The 24914-nt window shown below is 37.4% G+C and overlaps 1 protein-coding gene across 2 annotated transcripts in view; it reads right to left on the bottom strand.

Moving 5' to 3' along the window:
* Nucleotides 1-24914, bottom strand: part of mapkap1 (MAPK associated protein 1) — a 54032-nt gene that overhangs the window by 27388 nt on the left and 1730 nt on the right. The window contains exons 2-6 of one of the 2 annotated variants that reach the window (XM_051667711.1): nucleotides 23188-23629; nucleotides 14693-14782; nucleotides 14426-14574; nucleotides 11190-11362; nucleotides 5405-5581 (exon numbers count right to left, since the gene is read on the bottom strand). In XM_051667711.1, the coding sequence (XP_051523671.1) occupies nucleotides 5405-5581; nucleotides 11190-11362; nucleotides 14426-14574; nucleotides 14693-14782; nucleotides 23188-23461 (863 nt within the window). In that variant the 5' untranslated portion in view covers nucleotides 23462-23629. The remainder of the gene's footprint in view (nucleotides 1-5404; nucleotides 5582-11189; nucleotides 11363-14425; nucleotides 14575-14692; nucleotides 14783-23187; nucleotides 23630-24914) is intronic. The other variant, XM_051667720.1, reaches the window with a different exon arrangement.

Below are 24914 nucleotides of genomic sequence, written 5' to 3'. Positions count from 1 at the left end.
TATGTATCAACAGCAATAAATTCTTGCACACAAAAAGACTTTATTGTACTCAGAAGTGGGCAGCTCGCATTTACGGAGCACATCTTCAACACAACTGAGTCGAGGGGCATTCCACATGTCAAACTTTGAGCACATGGGTGCATCACAGCAGTGGAAACAACTACATCAACAACAGAAAAACAACCCAAGGCCAAAGACTGCAGAGCGCACACTTTGAGTTCTGGACAGAGGACTCGCTTGTCCACTTCCATTTAGCTGTCATGACCCATGTGCCTCAGGCCAGAGCTTCTGACAGTCTTCACGTCAGGCCTGAGAGGGGCCGAGGGTCCAGCAGGAGAGGTTGCAGACCCGATGGCCCTCTGCGGGCAGAGCACTGGCTCAGTTCTCGCCCAAGGTCCCTGAGTGACACATCAGTGGCCTCTCTCATGAAGGGAGCATGCAGCTGACCCACAGCGCTCAGAATACCAGCCAATGGCTAAGAGCTGATGAATAAATAACAAATAAACAGACAAAAACAGGCGAAATGCACTGGAAAGTGCAAAACAGCTGGGTCAATGTTCTACAAGTTTTGCAAATTTTTGCACAAGTTCTGGGATCCCACTAGTGTTCGGCCGATATGTTTTTTTTTTTTTAATGGCTGATGCCGATGCCAATATCCAGAGAGCAGGCTGGCAGACAGGCCGATATAATGATGACATATCACAAAATTTTATATAGTGAATAACATCAGGGTTCCCACTCTTTTCAAGGCACAATTTTCCAGGACATTTTATGTGCTCAACCAGTGTAATATTTAAGCAAAAATACATGCGTCCATTTAAATCGAGCTTTTATTTCAACATTTCTGTTTGTTTTTTATGGTAGTTTCTCACCTCCAGATAAGGATTTCGCTACATAGCCCAATGTGATTATTAATCCATGTATTGCCCGTAAAGCTGTGATTTAATTCAACACATATACTGTATAGACTGTATGTGCTGCACACTTCAGTGTGCTCTGCTCCCTGTAATTTCATACAAGAGCACGAGTGATGATTTTGATAAGTCGTGTTCAGTGTGAGCATCCGGCTTCAAACATTCATTCTGAAGCACGAATCACTTGCAGATTATATATTTATTCAATAAAATCACAGACTTTTGCAGTTTAATAATAACACTAGGACATATCACAATTTAATTTACTTTGGCCTGTCAGAATGCAATTAATTAAAAAGTTTAAAACGTTAATTTTTCTTAATCACGATTAATGCATTTACAGTTAATACAGCATAAACCAGCAAAAACATTTGTTGGGAGGGCGGAGCCTTTGTAATGTGTCCGCCCGGAGTCTTTACACTGATGTACGCTTCACAACACGCACACTTTTGTCTGCAAGCGCTTTTCATGTGGAGTTCATAGTGGTGCTTGACGCTGGCACTGGTGCCCTGATGCGAATCATGAACGCTGCTTCACGCTTGCTGTACAAAAGTGGATAGCCACAGTCTATTAGCAGATGAATATTGTGGAGGATTGGAGCTTAACAGATTTAATGCCCACTGCAATGAAAATGCAACCTATGTGGGGACTAGTTCTTTCAATCTGTCAAACCACTTAAACTAGTGAAATGTTTAATGTTACTCGAATTGGTGCTATTTTAGTGCATTTCTATCTTTATACTGTGGAAGGCTTTGTTTGGAAAATATTAATAAAGCATTATATTGCTACATATTGTTTTGTTTTCTTTCCTAAGATGGAAATAAATACATTTTGACAAGAAAATAAATATATACTATATAGTGTCAAATCTGAGCATTTTCAAAATCTGCGGTTAATTGCGATTAACATCAAAACGTTATGAGATTAATCGCGATTAAAAATTGTTTTAGTAATTTTATATATACTGTATTATCAACAGACAGCACTAATTTGATAAATTTATGTTTGAATGCACAATTATTGTCCAAATATTCTATGACATTCTGCGTTTTATAGCTAACGCCATTTTTATGACTAGATTCTGTGATTCAGTCCTTGTTTTCCGCATACTTCATGTGCTAACAGTGGTATAAGCAGACTCTGATCGTTGAATTAATGAAAATGAATTCACATCTCAAGGTGTGAAGGCCGAATCACCACGCTGCCAACTCAGGGTGTGAATTAGTTAAAAGAAAAAACAGTGGTCCGACCATCATCGTTGTCTATAGTCTATAACTCAAATGTTTTTGTGGTTAACACAACAGCAATGTTGGAATGGAAAATTTTTATTTAAACTATTTTGTCAGAGCAAAGCGGAGATAACAGCAAATGAGCAGAGAATGTACGGGACAGGGATTCATTCGTGACAGTCAACCGTTGATATTGTTTCACAATGTGCAGCGGCCGGCAGTGACACAACGATACATATTTGTGTCCTATTCTGAGTCCCTATCATATTCAAAGGGATTTTAAATGGTAGATAGCAGTTTCTTCTAATTTCTGTTTAGTCATCCAATATTAGTAATTTACTTTAAAATTGTTGGAATATTGCTAAAAGGGAATAACAACAGTGCAGTAGTCCAGCAACCATGGATGGCATGTGCACATTACCAATCACATTTTCTAAAGACAGAATCAAACTAATTGCACATACAGTGCACAATGAATATGGCATTTACTTATAGTGCACGTCAAGCACTTTTACTTTGTAGTTGCTCTCACATGCTACTGCTGATCTAGCGAGCGGCAATCTCCTCACAGCCCAGATCACCTGCTTGAAGTGTCACAGACTCACCATCATGCAACATTCGTGAGACCGTGAAACAGAGTTTTGATCCAGGGTGATAGAATACGTGCTTCAGAGGAAGACATATGTGCACTCAACTGGGAAAAAAACGATTTGTTTTATTAGGTTTGTGATTTACATCTTTTTAAATGAGGTATCAGCATATTTGCAAATAATTATTTTAGTTTTATTGATATTTGCCTTTATATCATAAGACAAGACAATTAAAAGTTACAGGGAATTTTTGAGGAGAAGGGGAGAGAAAGAATGAAACACGTGAGCACTTTAAACATCACAGGCTCCGGCGCGTCTGTCGCGGCTCTGATATGCAGGACAATTAAATTCTATGTTGTTGCATGCCGGTCTATCATTGCAGTAACACAATGGCAAATAACAACAAAACAAATTGTGATTGGTTGTTAATATGTCTCAAATGGCTCCTTCAAATGCAAGCAAGTGGCTTTAGAAACTGATCAGTCAAATAGAAAAATGTATCGGCAAATGCTGGTAATTAAACAATTCTGAATATTGGCCGGTTTATCGGCCTCTGTAATATATCGGTCACCCACTATCCCAAACTTTTTGACCATGACTTTTCAATAACATTTTCAGTTATTTGCGATTAAATTCAGACCGATTTACTAATGCATCATTAAACTGAAGCAGTTTTGTGATCACAGAAAAGCACCGACTAACTCACAAATCGGACATCACTTTGGCTTGTAAGTTTTATTTTACAAATATGAACAATATTATAAATCTGTACTGTAATTTGTACCCTGGCATTCAAAAAAGGATACTGTTTGAAATAGAAAAAATAAACCCTGATATCATTTTCTTTTAAAATCAACCTAATAAGACCAACACAATAATTATTTTTGTCATAACAGATAAGATAAATGACATGAAGTCTGATATTATAAATATTTACTGTACTTTTCAACCCTGGCGAATAAAATAAGTACACCATTTAAGATAAAAAATAATAAATAAGCCCTGATTTTATCCATCTATAATTTCAGCCATATCAAATATGATAATTATTTTTTTCATGGACCGAGATAACCGATATCTCGGTCCATGAAAATCTTTATTGCACTTTTCTACCCAGACAAATAAATTAAGTACACTGTTTAGGATGGGGAACAAAAAACCTGATATTGTCTGCCTTCAGTACTGGACCGATAACCGATATGATGACCGATATTATAAATCTTTATTGCACTTTTCAACCCTGGCAAATAAAATAAGTATACCATTTAGGATGGGGAAAAAAAAAAAAAAAACTGATATTGTCTGCCTTCAATACTGGACTAATCAGACTGATACAGTAATTATTTTTGTTATGACCAATAACCGATATGATGACCGATATTATAAATCTTTATTGCACTTTTCAACCCTGGCAAATAAAAAAAGTGCACTGTTCAGGATGAGGGGAAAACCCTGATATTGTCTGCCTTCAGTACTGGATAATCAGACTGATACAGTAATTATTTTTGCTATGACCAATAACCGATATAATGACCGATGTTTTAAATCTATACTGTACTTTTGTAACCGGGCAAATAAAAAAAGGACACAGTTTGAGATAGTATAAGTAAGCCCTGATATTATCTGCCTTCAAAATCAGACAGATACCGATAACAACAACAATGTATATATTAACTGATACCGATATAGGCACTGATATATTGTGCATGCCTACATGGCATGTTAACAATTTTCTTACGATTTGATGGTCACAAACTATACCACTAATTATAAATCTGCAAAACATATTTTTTTCCCTCAATCAAAATCATCAAGATATCTGTAATAAGGACAAATGTCAAACAACCTGAATAAACACAAAATTAAGTCACATGAAAAAGTGGGATGAACACAAACGCTAGAGGGTAAAACAATGAGCAGAACCTACACAGCAACCCAAACCATGGTTCTGGAAGAGACACATTGCCCTATTAAGAGCCAGGGATATTTGGCAGAGTGCCAACTCAAATCTAATTAGCTACTTCAAATTAATAGGGGCTTCCTAATGCTTTGTCAGCCACATTAAACAAACAGCTGATTAGAGATTGTCCCAAATGCACAGAAGAGCAGCAAACTAATTGAGAGTTCACAAAAGAGATGAGAGCTTAATTTAGAATCATGTGAGAAAACAGACTATTTTAATCACTGAGAGCTTCAGACTTATTTTGAATGACTAGATATTTCAACCATTATATAACCTCATCGATTTAAGGCCTTAAACATTTAGATAACTGCCATGAGAACCTTGTGAGAGGTAACCTCATTAAAAGTCAACATTAAAAGTCAACATGAAGTGAATGTGACATATGTCCAAGTGAAACAGGATATTCATCAATTTTATTCATTGGGAATTGACTGGATCATGAAAAGTGGTCTCTATACGACAGATGGTTGGAGGAGAGGGGCTGAAAAAATAAGTCGTTTTAAAGGCTGAGCAAGTTATTACATTTTGAAGAAAAAGAACGTCTTTGGAAAAACATGCACTGATAAAGTATTCGTAATAAGACCAGGAACATGTGTTGGGAAAATAGGTTCACTTATAAATTCATGTTTACTTTAAATTCTTTAAATTCTTCTGAGAAGCTGAGTACTAATTGGACTTGATAAAGTAGGACTCAAGTGGCTTTCTTACATTCGAACAAAGAGTGACTGTTTGGGCCCCGGTCCAGGAGAGGAATATTTCTCCACCAGAGCCAGTGTGCTGAAGCCAAACTTGTGGATGGGCTCGTTTGAGTCGAGAGGAGGGAAGTCTGTGTCCACCTCTCCGTCATCCTCAGCGATGTGCAGGCAGTAAGTGTTGACATTTTCTCTGTGGAGTTAACAAAGGAGAAAATGATACAATTATGAGTGCCCAGCATTACTAAAAATGCATTACTCTCTGAGTAGACAGAGAGCACTTTCACACTGTTATGATGTCGTTGAGGAACTTTGCCTTTGGGAGCTTAATAAAGAGAATCCACATATGATCAGATGTCGTCGTTGTGCACACTCTTTAGTGGGGTTTTATAAAACGGATAGTTCCAATCCTCAATGCTGATTGGTCAACAGCTGTGCTTTATTCATGATAAAGCACTGCTCTGACCTCTTCACAGAACATCTATTTGTATCACTCCGCAGCACCCATAGCTGAGAGTTATTCTTGTTGCTTAGAAACGCTCCGTTTCCTCTTTTTTTTACTATTATCAGAGACTATTTATGTAGTAGAGATGGGTCACTTCTATTAAAATGAATGGGAGAAATTGAAACGCCCAACCAAGGAGCTCTAAGCGCCCAACGGTCAACGTATGTAGAGCGAAAGTCCCGCATTACAGGTAAAACAGCCAATCACCTTTTAGATACGGACATCGCCTGTCAATCAACTCGAGAACGTGCAAGCGCATTAGCTATACAAGCCAGGAAAATGGCATTTTCTAGTGTAATTTGAGGTAAAGAAGCACAATTTATGATTCCAATATTATCACATTTTACTGCTGATTTGAAATATGCTCTTTGATCGTAATCTTGACTAACCGTTTTTTTGAGATTTCGTTCTCTCCCCCATTCAAGTAGATAGAAGCTGCACTGTCATGACTTGAAATAGCCTCTCAAGAGCATTTCAAAGATGACCGACAGTGGACTGACTTGCTTTAAAGACTTTGTTATTATTTCTTCTAGCAGAAAAATGGCATGTAATGATTTTAACTAAAAAAATAACATTTTAATGAACATTTGTGTCCTTAATATTTTTATTGTGTGTTAACCGTTTTATAAAAGCAATAAGGCACTCAAGGCTGTGCAATATTGTGAATATAGTCACGGCTGAAAGGCGTTGTTAGACACGATGCAAAGCAGACAATATTCACAATATAGCACGGCCTCTCATTCCTTATTGCTTGATTAAAGTAAGTTTGGAGCTGCAGAAATAGTTAACCTTGTAATTTGTCATGTGAACATTTAGCTTTATGCTAAGCTACAATTTTATTTCTAGCACAAAATATTTTTTTCTATCAAGAAAATTCAAGTTACATCATAATCTTTTGATATTAGGGCAAAGATCTACTGCAAAAATCTTATTCTTGATTGGATTTTTTGTACTGATTTCTTTAAAATATCTAAAAATCCTTAAAACAAGATCAATTTAATTAATCTTGATTTAAAAGCAACACTGCATAAGATATTTAGGCTTTTTCAGAGAATGTACATTTATTTGTTTTTTATAACAAGTGAAAAAAATCTGCCAGTACAGTAAGACAAATACACATAGGTGTATTTGTCTTACTGAACTGAAAGATTTTTTTCACTTGTTACAAAAAAAACAAATAAATCTGCCTTTGCTAAAGTAGTAATCAAAAGTATTTAGATTATGTTACTGACCTTGAGTAACGAAATAAATGATATAAAAAAATAATGCGTTAATTTGGTGTGATTGATTATATAAAAAAATAACGCAATTAATCATGTCCCGGACCGTAATTCAAGCTTAGAGTATCACCTGTTTTCTCCAGGGGGCAGTAAGCGAAACACGCTGTATAGGCAGTGCGCAGCTTATACAGACAAAAAAAAAAAACACACCTACCCAGAGCAGACAACACAAGATGAGAACACGTTCTTGCGTACAAACACAGCTTGATGGAGTGCAAATCCGAACGCAGGGATCAAGATGTGTTTTTCTACATTTAAAACTGGGTAGCTCCCCAAGTATTGACACCGACTACCACACCTGGAGTCGGTGTCAAGTTCGAATCCAGGGCGTGCTGAGTGACTCCAGTCAGACTTCCTAAGCAACCAACTGCCTCATTAACTAGGGTGGGTAGAATCACGTTGGGTTAACCTCCTCTTGGTCGCTATAATGTGGTTCGCTCTCGGTGGGGCGTGTGGTGAGTTGTGCGTGGATGCCGCGGAGAATAGCGTGAAGCCTCCACACACACTAGATCTCTGCGGTAACACGCTCAACAAGCCACATGATAAGATGCGTGGATTGACGGTCTCAGATGCGAAGGCAACTGAGATTCGTCCTCGGCCACCCAGATTGAGGCGAGTCACCACGCCACCATGAGGACTTAGAGCGCATTGGGAATTGGGCATTCCAAATTGGGGAGAAAAGGGGAGAAAAAAAATCATAATATATTGAATTATTGTTATTTGAGGGACTTTCTCAGCAAATCTTTATGTATGCAATTAATTCGATTAATATTTTGAATCGATTGACAGCCCTAGTTACAAATTGCATTTTACAGCATGTATTCTGTAATCTGTAGTAGAATACTTTTTAAAAGTAACCCAAGCTCAACCCTGTTGGTTTGTCTCCATGATATTCTGCTCCCTAGATATGGCCTTCGATAAATCCGATCGTGTAAAAGAACAGCACAATTTCAGGTATCATTCTTGTCTGTAGCACAAACTTTAAAGGATCTGTTGTTCACCAAAGTTTAATATTCGTGGTCAGATATGAGCAACAGTAATAATAGTAGAAAAAGTAATAGTGATGGTTTGCCTTAGCAAGAACCTATTTTATGACAGATTCAGCACTGTTATGTTATAATAAGCCTTTGTCTTTATGATATAATTTTCACCCCTTGAGGGCAGTGCCAGCTCTAGTGATGTACTGGGAGGAGCGTGTTTAATTTGCTCTGACAAACTGTCGAAATCCAGACCTGAGCTGTAAAGACTAACTGTCACAGTGTTAATTCAAAGTCTCGAGCCTGGGGAGATAACAGCCAACAGAGAGAAGTCCTGGATCTCTTGACTGTAGGGCTGGTGTGAGAAAATGTGGTGCAGAGAGAGACTGACGTTTCTATGTCATCAATAAGTTTACTTGGGGAAATAAGGCTGGATTGCTTTTACACCAACTGAAAACCATACTAGAATAGAAAACAGAAAACAGGAACACACAAGATAACAATAGATAACACTGTGCAATGAGGCCTCAATTGTAGGAATGAACTAAAAATTACTCACTAGTTCACAACAAACAGTTCAACAGAACAACAGGATGCTGACAGAGATGGGATATTAGTGGTTGGCCCAGACAGCGATCTGAACATCCTGAAAGAATCAAGAGGGGCATCACTTAACCTTGATCCTCACTCAAAGGCAGAGCTGACCTCCTGCAATGGCCAGCACTTTCCAGAGCAGTATGGAGGTTGTCGACTCATTTAAACTCGACACAAGCCCTGTATCTCTTCCTCTAAAAAGCCTGACCCTCCTCCAGGGGGGAACAGCCTCATTGCTATGCCAATCAGGTCGAATCTCAACTACCAAGACGATCTGTGAGGCGCCAAGCTGCCCAAAAGAGAATCTGAATTGTTTTTGGTCTCCTTGGCTTTGTTCAGACAGAGCAGATTTTTTGACATTTCCGACTTATATCCATCAAATCCAACATAACAACACCCAAAAATCCATATGTGCTTTGAAATCCAGTTGAAATCTGATTTTTCAGAATGTGTCAAAGTCTAAACGGTCAGGTCAAATTTCAAGTGTTTTTTTTTTTTTTTTTTCATTCAGGAGGCAATGCATATTTAACATTACATAAAATGTGCAATACTCTTTGTAGCTGTCACTCATTCTTTTCTCATAAAGTGGACTATGTAACATTCACCATAAATAGTACATAAGTAAACAAGAAAGTATGTTTATAATGGAGCTACAGTGGGTTGTGTGTTGTCAAGCTATAGTCTTCATCTGGCTGTCCAAGTACATATGACACTAAATATTAAAATACTTGAAGGAAGGGTGACATATATGCTGAGTAAGATACACATCGTGCGTCAACCGTCTTTCGGAGGATGTGCAGAATTCAGAGCCCAATTATGACACGATTAGCATGTATACATGCTGGACAAAGGCGTTATCTAGGTCTGTTAGTACAACTTTGCAAAAATCTGACAAAAGCGTTTATATTACTTTTTTAAAAGATCGGTTTAGCCTGACTGAAATCTACATATTAAAGTGCATGTATACATACAGAGTATATCATTTCCACACTGACAGCTATTCTTGGCATAGTATACATCATTACTTTAACAACCAATGTGGATACACCAGATATTGACTATGCTTTCTGAACAAACATATCAGCTTTTGTCACTTTACAAAATGAGAGTGTGATAAATCTGTGCTTAAGATCAGATTTAAAAAAAACAAATCAGATTTTTGTGCAGTGTAAACAAAGCCCTCATGTCTTCTCTCCATTTGAATGCTTGTCCTCTTCTCAATCTGACCCAAGTATAAATCTTCATATTGTAGCACGTACCAGAGAAAAAATTCTTGCGCTGTTTGGTCAGCAAACCTCGGAGACGTATTGAATGAGGAGATGAGAAAAGAGCCCAGGGGAATCCCTGCTTGAGCTGGGAAAGGTCAGGACTGACATTACAGCAGAGGTAGATGGGAAAAGAATATAAATGTCTCTTGGGACGTGTATGTGTTAAGGACTGGGAGGGTCACTAGTTCATTACTAGTCAAGTAAAGGTTGATGCAAAACAGACTTTACTTATGCTAAACTGGAATGGGTCCATAACACCAGTCCAATTAAAATGCATTAAAGAAATATTCTGGGTTTGGTACAAGGTTAATCGACAGCCTTTCTGGCATGATGTTGATTACCACAAAAGATAGTTTCAAAAAATGTAGTTACAGTAAGTCACTTACAATGGAAGTCAATGGGGCCAGTACTTAAACATTAAAATACACACAGTTTCAAAAGTATAACCACAAGACGTAAACATTATGCATGTTAACATCATTTTAGCAAGATAAAAATGCTTACCAACCTTATCTGTGTAAAGGCATATTCAATATTACAACTTAGAAACCCTGTAATCTATTAAACGCTGTAACACTGGTAAATTCTTGATTTTATCACACTAATGTTAACACATATATTGTTTACGTCCTGTGGCTATACTTTCGAAACAGTGTGCATTTTATTGTTTATCTACTGGCCCCATTCGCTTTAAGTGCATTATTAGAAACAGCAATATTTGCGATATTTACGAGGAATGAGTCGAAATCATTATTTTATGATACTCAACATTATGACAGAAATGCTGTCCATTGAACTTACCGCTAACCCGAAGTATTCCTTTAAGTGTAAACATAATGAATTCATAGCAGATAATATTAAAATGCTTGTTCAGGTAGTCCATATTTGAAGTACAATAAAAAAAAAAAAAAAAAAAGAAAAGTGTTCTTAAATATAACTATTGGTCATTTGCATGAAACTAATTAATGGACAATCACTGAGCATGATAGATTAAATTATTAGCAACAATTTATCAATCACTGATGGATCATTAACACCCCTAGTATTTTATATCAGTTATAGTTTGCTCTAGATAACTAGACTGTTCATTGAAAAACCTATTTCAGTTTACCAGATCTTACATGGACAGTAAAATTGTTCATGCAGAGTCTGTGGAAAATGTTTAAACTATACTAACGTGAGCTTGGGTTCACGGCCCTCACAGGTGTACTGCCAGCAGATGAGCCCGATGAGATCGTGGACCCTAGCGTTAGCCATCGTGACCACCGTCATAGGGTGCAGCTTTTCTTGGGTCGACTGCATTGAGAGGTAGACGTCAATTTTTTTGGTTGCTGTTGTACCAACATGGCCCTGAAAAAAGAGAAAACATGTTAATGCAAGAAGTCGGCACTACTCAATAATGTGGGGCATCTAGATAGCAATATTTACATATATTTTAGCTAAAATATTTGAATATAGGTCTGTTTATTACTATTTAATGTTCTAGTGGTTGGGTGCATATACAGTGGCAAGAAAAAGTATGTGAACCCATTGGAATTAGCTGGTTTTCTGCATTAATTGCTCATAAAATGTGATTCCATCTTCATTAAAGTCACAAATACAGACAAAGCACAGTGTGCTTAAGCTAACAACACACAAACAATTATAATCTTTAATTTCTTTATTGAACACATCCCATTAAACATTCACAGTGCTGTGGAAAATGTAAGTGAATCCCTAGGCTAAAGACAACAAAAAAAGCTAATTAGGGTCAGGAGTTGGCAAACCTGAGATCCAATTAATGAAACAAGATTGGAGGTGTGGGTTAGAGCTACTTTGACTTATAAAAAGCACTCAAACATTTTGAGTTTGCTATTCACAAGAAGCATCTGCTGATGTGGACCATGCCTCGCAAAAAAGAGATATCTCAGAAGAACTACGATCAAGAATTGTAGCTTTGCATAAAGCTGGAAAGGGTTACAAAGTTATCTCAGAGCTTAGATATTCATCTGTCCACAGTTAGACAAATTGTCTATAAATGGAGACGATTTAATACTGTGGCTACTCTCCCTAGAAGTGGCCGTCCAGCCAAGATGACTCAAAGAGCACACTATATATTTATTTATTATTTTATTCTCTGTAAATGTGTGTACTTATGTAAGACCACTGGGATGTTCGTTTGGGGTGGGGTTCTTGATCGGGAAGGGGAAGTAGTGGGTGTTAATATCGATACATTGTATATATGTTGTGTTTTTCTTTCTTTTGAAAATTAATAAAATGTTAATCACAAAAAAGAACCCTAGAGTGACAGCTAAAGATTTGAAGGAATCATTGGAACTGGTTAACATCTCTGTTCATGAGTCTACTATACGGAAAACATTAAACAGGCATGGTGTTCATGGCAGGACACCATGAAGGAAGCTGCTGCTTTCCAACAAAAACATTGCTGTGCACCTGAAGTTTGCCAAAGACCACCTTGATATGCCACAATGCTACTGGGAGAATGTTTTGTGGACTGATGAAACTAAGGTTGAATTGTTTGGAAAGAACACACAGCACTACGTATGGCATAAAAGGGCACCGCATACCAAAATGAAAACATCATCCCAACAGTGAAGTACGGTGGAGGGAGCATCGTGATTTGGGGCTGCTTTGCTGCTTTTGGGCCTGGACTGCTTGCCATCAGAGGGAAAAATTAATTTCCAAGTTTATCAAGATATCCTACAGAATAATATCAGGGTGGCTGTGTGCCAGCTGAAGCTCAGTAGAAGTTGGGTGATGCAGTTGGACAATAAACCTAAACATCAAAGTAAATCCACTACAGAATGTCTTCAAAAAAAGAAAATCAACCTTTTGGAGAGGCCAAGTCAGATCCCAGACCTTAACCCAATAGAGATGCTGTGGAATGACCTCAAGAAGGCCATTCACACCAGAAATCCTAAGAATATAGCTGAGCTGAAGCAGTTCTGTAAGGAAGAATGGTCCAAAATTCCTTTTGAAAGTTGTGCAGGTCTAATCTGCAGCTACCCGAAAAGCTTAGTTGAGGTTATTGCTATCAAAAGAGGATCAGACAGTTATTAAATCCTAGGGTTCACATACTTTTTCCACAGCACTATGAATTTTTAATGGGGTGTGTTCGATAAAGACATTAAATATTATAATTGTTTGTGTGTTGTTAGCTTAAGCACATTGTGCTTTGTCTATACATATTTTATGACCAATTAATGCAGAAAATCAGCTAATTCCAAAGGGTTCACATACTTTTTCTTGCCACTGTCTTAATTTAGTGGAAAACAGTGTGTAAAACCTTTTTAAATAGACTTTTACTTTGGTTTAGTTCTTATATTAAAAATTTTAATCTACTTGGCAGCAGTGGCTGTAAGATTGAAAAGATGGTTCATTTGAATGAAAAATGAATTACCATTTTAAGCCATTTCAGAGAAATGTATATATATATATATATATATATATATATATATATATATATATATATATATATATATATAGACAAAAGGCTGAAAAAGTGCGTCACCTTTTAACTTTTTGCTGATAATAAAGTAGCACAAAAATAAGAATAAAAATTAAAATATATAAACACATTAAAATAAATTAAAAAACATAAAATAAATTAATAATTAATTACAAATATATACTACAAACGTTACAAATGTATTTGATGACTTGAATGAAATATATCCATTTCCTTTGGTGCATTCAGTAGATAAAAACACCAAAGAGCCAAAGGGGAACAGGTGATGTTCAACGCAAGACAAGTGATGCCCGCGGCTAAACCTAATGCAAGAAGACAGGAGATAAACCTGCGTGACACTACGCTGTTTATTCTGCATTTCAGAAAGAGCACGCTTTCTGAAGAGAGTGATGAAAACATTCAACCAATGCAAAAGAAGCATTGAAAATTGTGTTTCATTCAATTAACTTTGCCATCAAACCTTTATTACATCATTTTTCATCAACAGCTCTTATTAGTGAGGTTTGATAATTGGGTTTGTGATGACAGCAGTGATTTCTTAAGAATGTGTTCATTGATTTTTAATCATGCAAAAGAGAGAGAGCTGGGCGCTGCATCATTTGTGACCTGGTAATAATGATGCATCAAGTTTTTTAACTAACAAGTGACATTTATCATCATTTAGCTAACAAATGGAGGCATTTTCTTAAAAGAATTTTGATCGAAAACTCTGTAAAAATCACAATGTTCAAATTACATTTAATTAGGCATGGGTGGTATGACCAAAATGCACTGATGAATCATGCACAATGTGTGTAACACCATAGTCAAGGGACTATTTTAATTTCATGTCGTCTTTGTGCAACACCTAAAACACTATTAAAATAATATAGGTGCATTACATTGAAACCAGACATTTGTAATTTCACAACAACAGTACTTTAATCAAACACAATTGCACTCACCTTGCCATCAAATTTGGAGTACTCATTGAAGGGGTTGTTAAGCTGTTGAGGACACTGTTCTAACCGCAGCGAAAGCGTTGATTTACTGCCTGTGCTCCGGGGCCGGTCCTTAAAATCCTTCTTTTCAAAAAGCGAACCCAAATCATCTGCTACAAAAATCAAGAGTGAGGAACAAAATGTTCAAAAAACAAGCCACAAGCAACAGAAAATAAAAATAAACATCATTTTTATTAGATATTGAGCAAGGCCAAATTACAGCCACTGCACCTGATTGAGACGAGCTTCTCTCTTTCCATTGGATGTTTTTACACTTGATCTGGTTCTGTCGCTCTTTCCGCAGACGCTCCAGTCTTTGAGCTTTAAGTGAACAGAGCACACTTTCATCTCATTAAAAGTGCCAACGTGTGACCCGATTATAGTACAATAAAGACTGGTGTCAAAAATAAGGGGTTTAAAGCTATTCGCTTTTATGTCAAATGATAACTCTGATTAAAAATTCAAAAGAAAGATCAGTTAATACTGTTATGCATATTTGCTTAAATATTAATTTGCTGGTCATTCAGCAAATCTGTGCCTATGTCTTGATTGAATATTATACCAGTCTTTACTTTCCTTTCGATAATAAATTGCTATAAATTAAACTGTACTGGTGAATCTCACAAAGAAATATCCAGGTGATATTTTGACCCAAAATCAAGGAAGAAAAAAAAAAAAAAAATTTTATATATATATACACTATATTGCCAAAAGTATTCACTCATCTGCCTTTAGACGCATATGAACTTAAGTGACATCCCATTCTTAATCCATAGGGTTTAATATGACGTTGACCCACCCTTTGCAGCTATAACAGCTTCAACTCTTCTGGGAAGGCTTTCCACAAGGTTTAGGAGTGTGTTTATGGGAATTTTTGACCATTCTTCCAGAAGCGCATTTGTGAGGTCAGACACTGATGTTGGACGAGAAGGCCTGGCTCGCAGTCTTCACTCTAATTCATCCCAAAGGTGCTCTATCGGGTTGAGGTCAGGACTCTGTGCAGGAGAGTCAAGTTCTTCCACACCAAACTCGCTCATCCATGTCTTTATGGACCTTGCTTTGTGCACTGGTGCGCAGTCATGTTGGAACAGGAAGGGGCCATCCCCAAACTGTTCCCACAAAGTTGGGAGCATGGAATTGTCCAAAATCTCTTGGTATGCTGAAGCATTCAGAGTTCCTTTCACTGGAACTAAGGGGCCAAGCCCAGCTCCTGAAAAACAACCCCACACCATAATCCCCCTCCACCAAACTTCACAGTTGGCACAATGCAGTCAGACAAGTACCGTTCTCCTGGCAACCGCCAAACCCAGACTCGTCCATCAGATTGCCAGATGGAGAAGCGTGATTCGTCACTCCAGAGAACGCGTCTCCACTGCTCTAGAGTCCAGTGGCAGCGTGCTTTACACCACTGCATCCGACGCTTTGCATTGCACTTGGTGATGTATGGCTTGGATGCAGCTGCTCGGCCATGGAAACCCATTCCATGAAGCTCTCTACGCACTGTTCTTGAGCTAATCTGAAGGCCACATGAACTTTGGAGGTCTGTAGCGATTGACTCTGCAGAAAGTTGGCGACCTCTGCGCACTATGCGCCTCAGCATCCGCTGACCCCGCTCTGTCATTTTACGTGGCCTACCACTTCGTGGCTGAGTTGCTGTCATTCCCAATCGCTTCCACTTTGTTATAATACCACTGACAGTTGACTGTGGAATATTTAGTAGCGAGGAAATTTCACGACTGGACTTGTTGCACAGGTGGCATCCTATCACAGTACCACGCTGGAATTCACTGAGCTCCGGAAAGTGGCCCATTCTTTCACAAATGTTTGTAGAAGCAGTCTGCATGCCTAGGTGCTTCATTTTATACACCTGTGGCCATGGAAGTGATTGGAACACCTGAATTCAATTATTTGGATGGGTGAGCGTATACTTTTGGCAATATAGTGTGTGTGTATATATATACAGGTGCATCTCAATAAATTAGAATGTCGTGGAAAAGTTCATTTATTTCAGTAATTCAACTCAAATTGTGAAACTCGTGTATTAAATAAATTCAATGCACACAGACTGAAGTAGTTTAAGTCTTTGGTTCTTTTAATTGTGATGATTTTGGCTCACATTTAACAAAAACCCACCAATTCACTATCTCAAAAAATTAGAATATGATGACATGCCAATCAGTTAATCAACTCAAAACACCTGCAAAGGTTTCCTGAGCCTTCAAAATGGTCTCTCAGTTTGGTTCACTAGGCTACACAATCATGGGGAAGACTGCTGATCTGACAGTTGTCCAGAAGACAATCACTGACACCCTTCACAAGGAGGGTAAGCCACAATCATTCATTGCCAAAGAAGCTGGCTGTTCACAGAATGCTGTATCCAAGCATGTTAACAGAAAGTTGAGTGGAAGGAAAAAGTGTGGAAGAAAAAGATGCACAACCAACCAAGAGAACCGCAGCCTTATGATTGTCAAGCAAAATCGATTCAAGAATTTGGGTGAACTTCACAAGGAATGGACTGAGGCTGGGGTCAAGGCATCAAGAGCCACCACACACAGACATGTCAAGGAATTTGGCTACAGTTGTCGTATTCCTCTTGTTTAAGCCACTCCTGAACCACAGACAACGTCAGAGGCGTCTTACCTGGGCTAAGGAGAAGAAGAACTGGACTGTTGCCCAGTGTTCCAAAGTCCTCTATTCAGATGAGAGCAAGTTTCATATTTCGTTTGGAAACCAAGGTCCTAGAGTCTGGAGGAAGGGTGGAGAAGCTCATAGCCCAAGTTGCTTGAAGTCCAGTGTTAAGTTTCCACAGTCTGTGATGATTTGGGATGCAATGTCATCTGCTGGTGTTGGTCCATTGTGTTTTTTTGAAAACCAAAGTCACTGCACCCGTTTACCAAGAAATTTTGGAGCACTTCATGCTTCCTTCTGCTGACCAGCTTTTTAAAGATGCTGATTTCATTTTCCAGCAGGATTTGGCACATGCCCACACTGCCAAAAGCACCAAAAGTTGGTTAAATGACCATGGTGTTGGTGTGCTTGACTGGCCAGCAAACTCACCAGACCTGAACCCCATAGAGAATCTATGGGGTATTGTCAAGAGGAAAATGAGAAACAAGAGACCAAAAAATGCAGATGAGCTGAAGGCCACTGTCAAAGAAACCTGGGCTTCCATACCACCTCAGCAGTGCCACAAACTGATCACCTCCATGCCATGCCGAATTGAGGCAGTAATTAAAGCAATAGGAACCCCTACCAAGTATTGAGTACATATACAGTAAATGAACATACTTTCCAGAAGGCCAACAATTCACTAAAAATGTTTTTTTATTGGTCTTATGATGTATTCTAATTTTTTGAGATAGTGAATTGGTGGGTTTTTGTTAAATGTGAGCCAAAATCATCACAATTAAAAGAACCAAAGACTTAAACTACTTCAGTCTGTGTGCATTGAATTTATTTAATGCACGAGTTTCACAATTTTAGTTGAATTACTGAAATAAATGAACTTTTCCATGACATTCTAATTTATTGAGATGCACCTGTATATATATATATATATATATATATATATATATATATAGCATAAAATAAGAAAACAAAGCCTATTATGGGACCAATGGGACATTATTCTCAATTGTCAATTAAGCACATTTCCCCCTAAAATTCTCATTACTGCAATTGAAAAAAAAAAGAAGTAATTCTCAGTACTGCAATACAGAAAATCATCCTGTCTGAACAAAATATTTTTTTTGTTTTAATACAATTAATTTTTATTCAATTCAGTATAGCAAATAAATACTATCATGATGTATAGGCCCCTTTTACACCTGGCATTAACACTCTAGCTGGATTGTATTCACACCTTCTTTGAATGTGGTCAGAATAAATCCCTGACCACATCCGAATGTGGTTTCAGTGATCTGTTCACAAAGCATTTCATGTGGTCAAGTGCTATTCGGTAGCTTTCCGATCACCGGAAATGCAATTTAATGCCAGGAGTAATTGAGGCCATACTTAGAACTGTATTTTACAAATTTACTTTAAAGTTTAAATGTAAATTTCGCATTAATGTGTGAGATTTTCACATTTTTTTGCATTACAGTAATGAGGATTTGGGGGGTGCTAAACTGCCATGAAAATGATGTCACATTAAAAAAAAAAAAAAAAAACTTAATGGTCCCACAGGATAGGCAAAATAAAATGTATCTTTTTATTTTATTTTATTTTATTTTTTTTTCTCAAAAGACCCAGAACATTTCTTGACAGTTTTCATGAAATGTACCCATACCTATAGTTTATAAAACACTATTAATCAATTAAAGGCCAACTGTGAAGTATACACAAGCTTTAGTCTGTAGTCCAATTTCATGACTTCCAAACAGATTTGGCCAGAGAGCAGTTGGCTTATTATTTTGAGAGCAAGTAGAAATATGAAGCACTTGAAGAACTGTGCAAAGCTTATCTTCTTAACTGAACAGCAAAAGTTTCCAAAAAGGCTTTTTTCTCTGAAACTTCTCATGTCAAAGTGGAAAACTGTCTTAAGATTCTGGAAGTGATCTGGAAAGTACCGCATGAAGTTCATGGTGCATTTTTTCCCCAGACTGCACAAGAAAACAGCCAGAAATAAAGCATATGTATATAAACATATTAGGGATGCGCCAATATGAAAATTTTGGCACTTACCTTATTTTGTCATCAGATCACTTGTTTTGCTCAGGAATTAGGTTTTAAACATATACAAAGAGGTACACAAAAGCTTTAGTTCTAACAATAAATAATTTCCATTGATCATGGATTGGATCTGTTTTTGCAGTTCAAAACGGCAGAACTCACATGTTACATGCTTGTACTGTATATAATAGAACAGCAAAATATTATGATATCATATTCTGCATATTTTGGGCAATTCCACGGAAATGGAACCACATCATGAAAAATACAAATTTACCAAAGGAACAAAACACCCTTTTAAATTCTATAGTGGTGCAGTGGATAATTACCAGACCGCTAGAGGGCGCCGCTTGCTCACACAGCGCTGACTGAAGCGCTAACTGAAGCGCTGATTGCAGTACATTTTTAAACGCAACCTTTCGAGCTTTTGTAATCGTGCCAAACCATATTGTGATTTCAATCTTAACTCAATCAATCGTGCAGCCTTAATGGATACCATACCAATGTCTCAGAAGTCAAAGTTTGCTGGTTTGAAAGTGTTTTGGATGGTTTTACCTCATCATGTATAGTTAAGTGCTGCTTCCACAACTGTCGCGTCTATAAAGACAGGTTTTCTTCAATGTTAGAGCGAGAAAGAATAAAAATGAAATATGACATGTTCTTAGGAGTGCAGAACCTTCTACATTCTGTGGCTATCATTATTTCTGGATTGTGCATTTGAATTCAAAGAGTTTTTACAAAGTGTGTTGATAATTAATTATAAATGAACCACTGAATTTTCACATCGCTGTTTTCATGCTAAAACCTGATTTGCCGATGGTTTTAATTTGGTCAATTATTGGCCAATAAATATCGACTGCCGATACATCGATGCATCCTTAATACATATACATATTGGTTATAAATAATATACAAAAGCTTATGGCTATATCCACTTTCAAACATGAAACCCATTAAATTGCAGTACATTTTTAAAACATTAAACAGCTTTCCGTCTTTTAACAGTTTTGCTACCATTCACATATTAGCACCAAAATGCTGATAAACTGTGATGTCATTTGCTGGAAATGTAAGCTTCAAGTTTGAAAACATGCTGGGGTATCTGAATGTACACGGTCCATAATGTTGTAGATGTTTTCATTTTTCCAAGACCATTCTTTTGAGATAAATTCAGATTTATACTGATATTCACATTTTTTCAGCACAGTTTCCTGTCCTGAACACTTGCTTACCAGCCGGTTCAGGCCTCACGAAACTGTCTTGTCGTCCTGGGGACAAGTTGTTCAGATGATCTTAATGGAGGAATAGTTTAATAGTTTCTAGAACACTTTACCAAATGCAATTTTCTGTCCGTAGCCCGGGATTCATCCATATTTTTACACTGAACCATCTGTCATGCAGCAACAGGAGGTCCAAAACTGACTGAAACAGAATTACTTCATGGACAAATAGAAGCATTGTAAGACATTAGTATTTTAAACTTTTTCCACAAAGAGTGGAAACTGTCTGTGATTCAGCAAGCATAATAAAGCCAAATATCATTTATAATTGGGCCTATTTCTGCAGTTGTATTGGTTCACACAGCTTCAAATGAAAGTATAAGCCAGTTATGCAAAAAACCAACTGTTTTCCGTGTGTAAATGTGGTGTTTTTGAGACATCACTCATTTAATTTTCTAAAAGAGAATCACTTTAAAAACATTTCAGTACTATTGTGTGTTTGCTGGCATATTGGTGCAAAACACTGACATTTTAATTTATTCAATATCAAAATTGTGTTCAATGGGGTTAAAACTGAAAAACAGCAAAGGTGTGCCAATTTAAAAACAAATAATCTGAAACTGATTATAAAGGAAAAAAGTTGCAACTTCATTAGAAATAATGTTTGGAAATAAGTTTGCAAAGGCAAAACTACTGTGTCTTACAGATGAGATTGCTTAAAGAGTGCAAATCAATTTCAGTCAGTTCTTGCCTCATCTTAAATTCACCATTTCAAGCCAACACGCAAAATCAATTAACAGTCCCAGATTAAACCTCGATCACACAAAAAAGGAAAAATAGAGCTTTTTCCCCAAAACAGTTATTCCATGATACCTACTGAGTCCAAAATGCTTTGTGAAATTTCTTTAAATCATATCACAAAACTCATATTTGTGTAAATATTTAAAAAGCCCTAGTCCACATTTTTACATGCAATGTTCTCAGTGGCTGGTACAGTAACGCTTTAAGACTCCGCATTTGTTAATAGATAGTTCACCCAAAAATCATATGCCTTCGGAAGTAGGGCTGGGTAAAAATATAGATTTTCTGATCCATCATGATCGTCATTTGAATGATCTCAATATCAATTCTTCAATCCCAAGATCGATCTTTTACTCTATGCGCAACCCTCGACACAATGAGGGGAAATCACTTGTATATGCAACCAAATTTTGCGGCATGCGACTCAAAATGTCTGATTAGCCACTGGCTGGTAAATGTTCAGATTTCACTCGCCAGTAATTGAGTAGTTTAGTGGTGAAGAAGTTCAGAACTAAGATCCTTTCATGTTTGGTTTTACATGTTGTGTGTAATGTGTGTCCAAAGACAAGATCCACACAATCCATTTGTCATTGAATAATGTCTCTTTTATCACACGTTTCTGTTCTTTACAATCATTTGTTGATCAAAAACAACAAAAAATAAACATTTAATTCTAAACATGCAGAGTACGGATGAGGTAAAGTAATTCGAGTTCTCTTGTTAATATGCGTTCATTTACAGAACTGCCAGTTTTCTTAAAGAGACAGTTCCAGGTTTTAGCACGTGTTCAACAAATCAATGTAAATACTTGAGAATAGTATAAATTAGGCATGTTAAACAACAAACATGTAATAAAATTAGAGCTGTCAGAATTAACACATGCAATAAATTTAAAAAGTCGCAATAAACACATTTACCGTAAATACAACATAAACCAGAATTAACACTTGTTGGAAGGGCGGAACCTTTGTAATGTGTCCGTCTGGAGTCATGACACTGATGCACATGCCACAAAGAGACAACAGTGCCAGAGCCCTTCTACCAAGCTGAACCTACAAGCTTAGCATAAAATAGCCTAACGTGGCGGTCCCATAGACATTCTATAGGTGGTACTGTCGTAACACGCTAGTTGACTGTTACGCTCTCTCCTATGTTAGAGCCACGGAGGTTGTTATCTCAGTAAATAAAAGAATCTCTGCACACACACACACAACAGCGCTTCCATTCTAAATGATGGAGAAAGGACCTCTTAATGCTATTTGATTTACAAAACAAGCCCAAATGGGACTTGTGATAGACATCAGTAATTTTCAGCCTAATTAAGGTACATTTTAATTGCCACAGAGGCTTGTCAAGTCTTCACTATCACTAAAATGCAGAATGAGATATTTTTGTTTGCAAGCGGCACTGGCTTCACGATTACTGTAACAAAAGCAGATAACCACAGTCTACCGGCAGATTGATTTGAGTTTTGAGTTTTAATGCCCATTGCAATGAAAATGCAACCTATGTGTGGACTAGTTCTTTCAATTAGTCAACCTCCCAGTTAGATTTTGGGAAACTTTTTAATATGACTTGAACTGGTGCTATTTTAGTGCATTTCTATCTTTATACTGTGGAAGGCTTTGTTTGGAAAATGTTAATAAAGCATTATATTGTAATTTTGTTTTTCTTTCCTATGATGGAAATAAATGCATTTTCACAGGAAATCCATTTCACAGCCGCATGGAATTTTTTTTTTTACTTTAAACTGAGGTAATATCAACTGCCATTGTATTGAAAAGATGAACTTGGATATTCACTGAAATTTCTCAGTTCATACTGGTTTGGAACAACATGATGGTGAGTAAATGATGACAGACTTTTCATTTTTGGGTGAACTATTTCTTTTATACCTGTAAAAGAGCAAAAACATTTTTGGTAATGTAACTTTACCTGTACCAAAGCACACTAGTAACTCTAGCCTTTCACCACTAAATTTGATCAAGAGCCCCAAAAGCATTAGAGTTACATGAAAGTCAGTCATCTACTTGCCTGTGTTGGAGCGCCGTCGAATGCCAAAGTCCCAGCTGGAGGTGATGTCGACAGACTGAGAAAGGTCACTGGTCTGCCCGTCTCCTCCACTGCTGCCGTCTCCAAAGGAACCTCCAGATGACCCGCCACCAACGGACGCAGCAGACGAGTGGCACTTCTCCAGATCCACATCATGGTCGATGAGGACCATCTCGCACATCCCCGTGTCATCACTGGTCACGTGGGACTGCCGGATGTGGGCCAGGATGATGCCGGGGTTGTCGAGGAATGCCATCCTGAGCAGAACCCCCTCCCTCCACGCTCTCACTCCCTCTGACTCTCTCTGGGACTCTCTCCGGATGTGCTGATCCTCAGCCGGAGTTACAGACTGAAGACTCCTCAGCAATGCAACGTCTTCTCTTTCTTCTTTTAGGTGTTATTTCCTTCTTTCCATATTGGCACACTGCAGGGTTAAACAGAAGAATTAAACACTGCTGCAGCATCATTATTCAAAGAGTGACAAACAGATATAATTTGAGTCTATTTGTGAACAGAAACTTACAAATCAGACATCAATATTTCTTTTAATTAAGTTTTGCTCTACACAAGAGCAACATCTAGCTAATAAAATACTTTAGAACAGAGCATAAATAGAAAAATGTAAACTAACCACAGATATTTCTATTACTTAATTCTATTAAGGCTTTATATATTTCCATGAATTCTCCAGGCACAATTAAAAAAAATTCCAATATTTTTCGTTTTCTGTGATGGTGCAAATCTTGCAGATACAAACATATCAAGGTAGGACAGCAATGTAACCCATCTACCAACAACTCAAACATCGTATAAACATAATATCCTATTTAAACATGCAAAAACTCCCATACTTACTTATTAGTTTGTCATTTAGCTGCTAATTTTATCTACCACAACTTACAGCACATTTATTACAGGAACTGCTAAATACATAAATGTAAACGGTACTGTAAATAAGTGTCTTGCTCTATAGTGGTCGACCGACAATGGCAAATGTTGCTGGATGATGCCAATATTGATATCTAGAGAGCCAAGTGGCTGACAGCCAATTCATTGCAGATACATTTGCAAGAAAAAAATATGTGAACCCTTTAAATTAGCTGGTTTTCTACATTAATTGCTCATAAAATGTGATCTCATTTTCATCAGTCACAAGTATAGACAAACACAACGTTCTTAAGCTAACAACACACAAATAATTATAATCTTTCATGTCTTTATTGAACACATCCCATTAAACATTCACAGTGCTGTGGAAAAAAGTAAGTGAACCCTTGGATTTAATAACTAGTCGATCCTTGGTGGTCTTTGCAAACTTCAGGTGCACAGCAATGTTTTCATGGAAAGCAGCGGCTTCCTTCATTGTGTCCTGCCATGGACACCATGCCTGTTTAATGTTTTCCGTATAGTAGACTCATGAACAGAGATGTTATCCAATTCCAATGATTCCTTCGGGTCTTTATCTGTCACTCTAGGGTTCTCTTTTACCTCACTGAGCATTCTGCAGTGTGCCCTTTGAGTCATCCTGGATGGACGGCCACTTCTAGGGAGAGTAGCCACAGTATTAAATCATTTCCATTTATAGACAGTTTGTCTAACTGTGGACAGATGAATACCTAAGCTCTTCGAGATAACTTTGTTACCCTTTCCAGCTTTATGCAAAGCAACAATTCTTGATCATCGATATTCTGAAATCTCTTTTTTTGCGA

The sequence above is a fragment of the Myxocyprinus asiaticus genome, chromosome 3 (genome assembly GCF_019703515.2).
Source record: "Myxocyprinus asiaticus isolate MX2 ecotype Aquarium Trade chromosome 3, UBuf_Myxa_2, whole genome shotgun sequence".
NCBI lineage: Eukaryota > Metazoa > Chordata > Actinopteri > Cypriniformes > Catostomidae > Myxocyprinus > Myxocyprinus asiaticus.
Note: the sequence above shows the minus strand (reverse complement) of the source record. Positions and strands in the feature narration are given on the sequence as shown.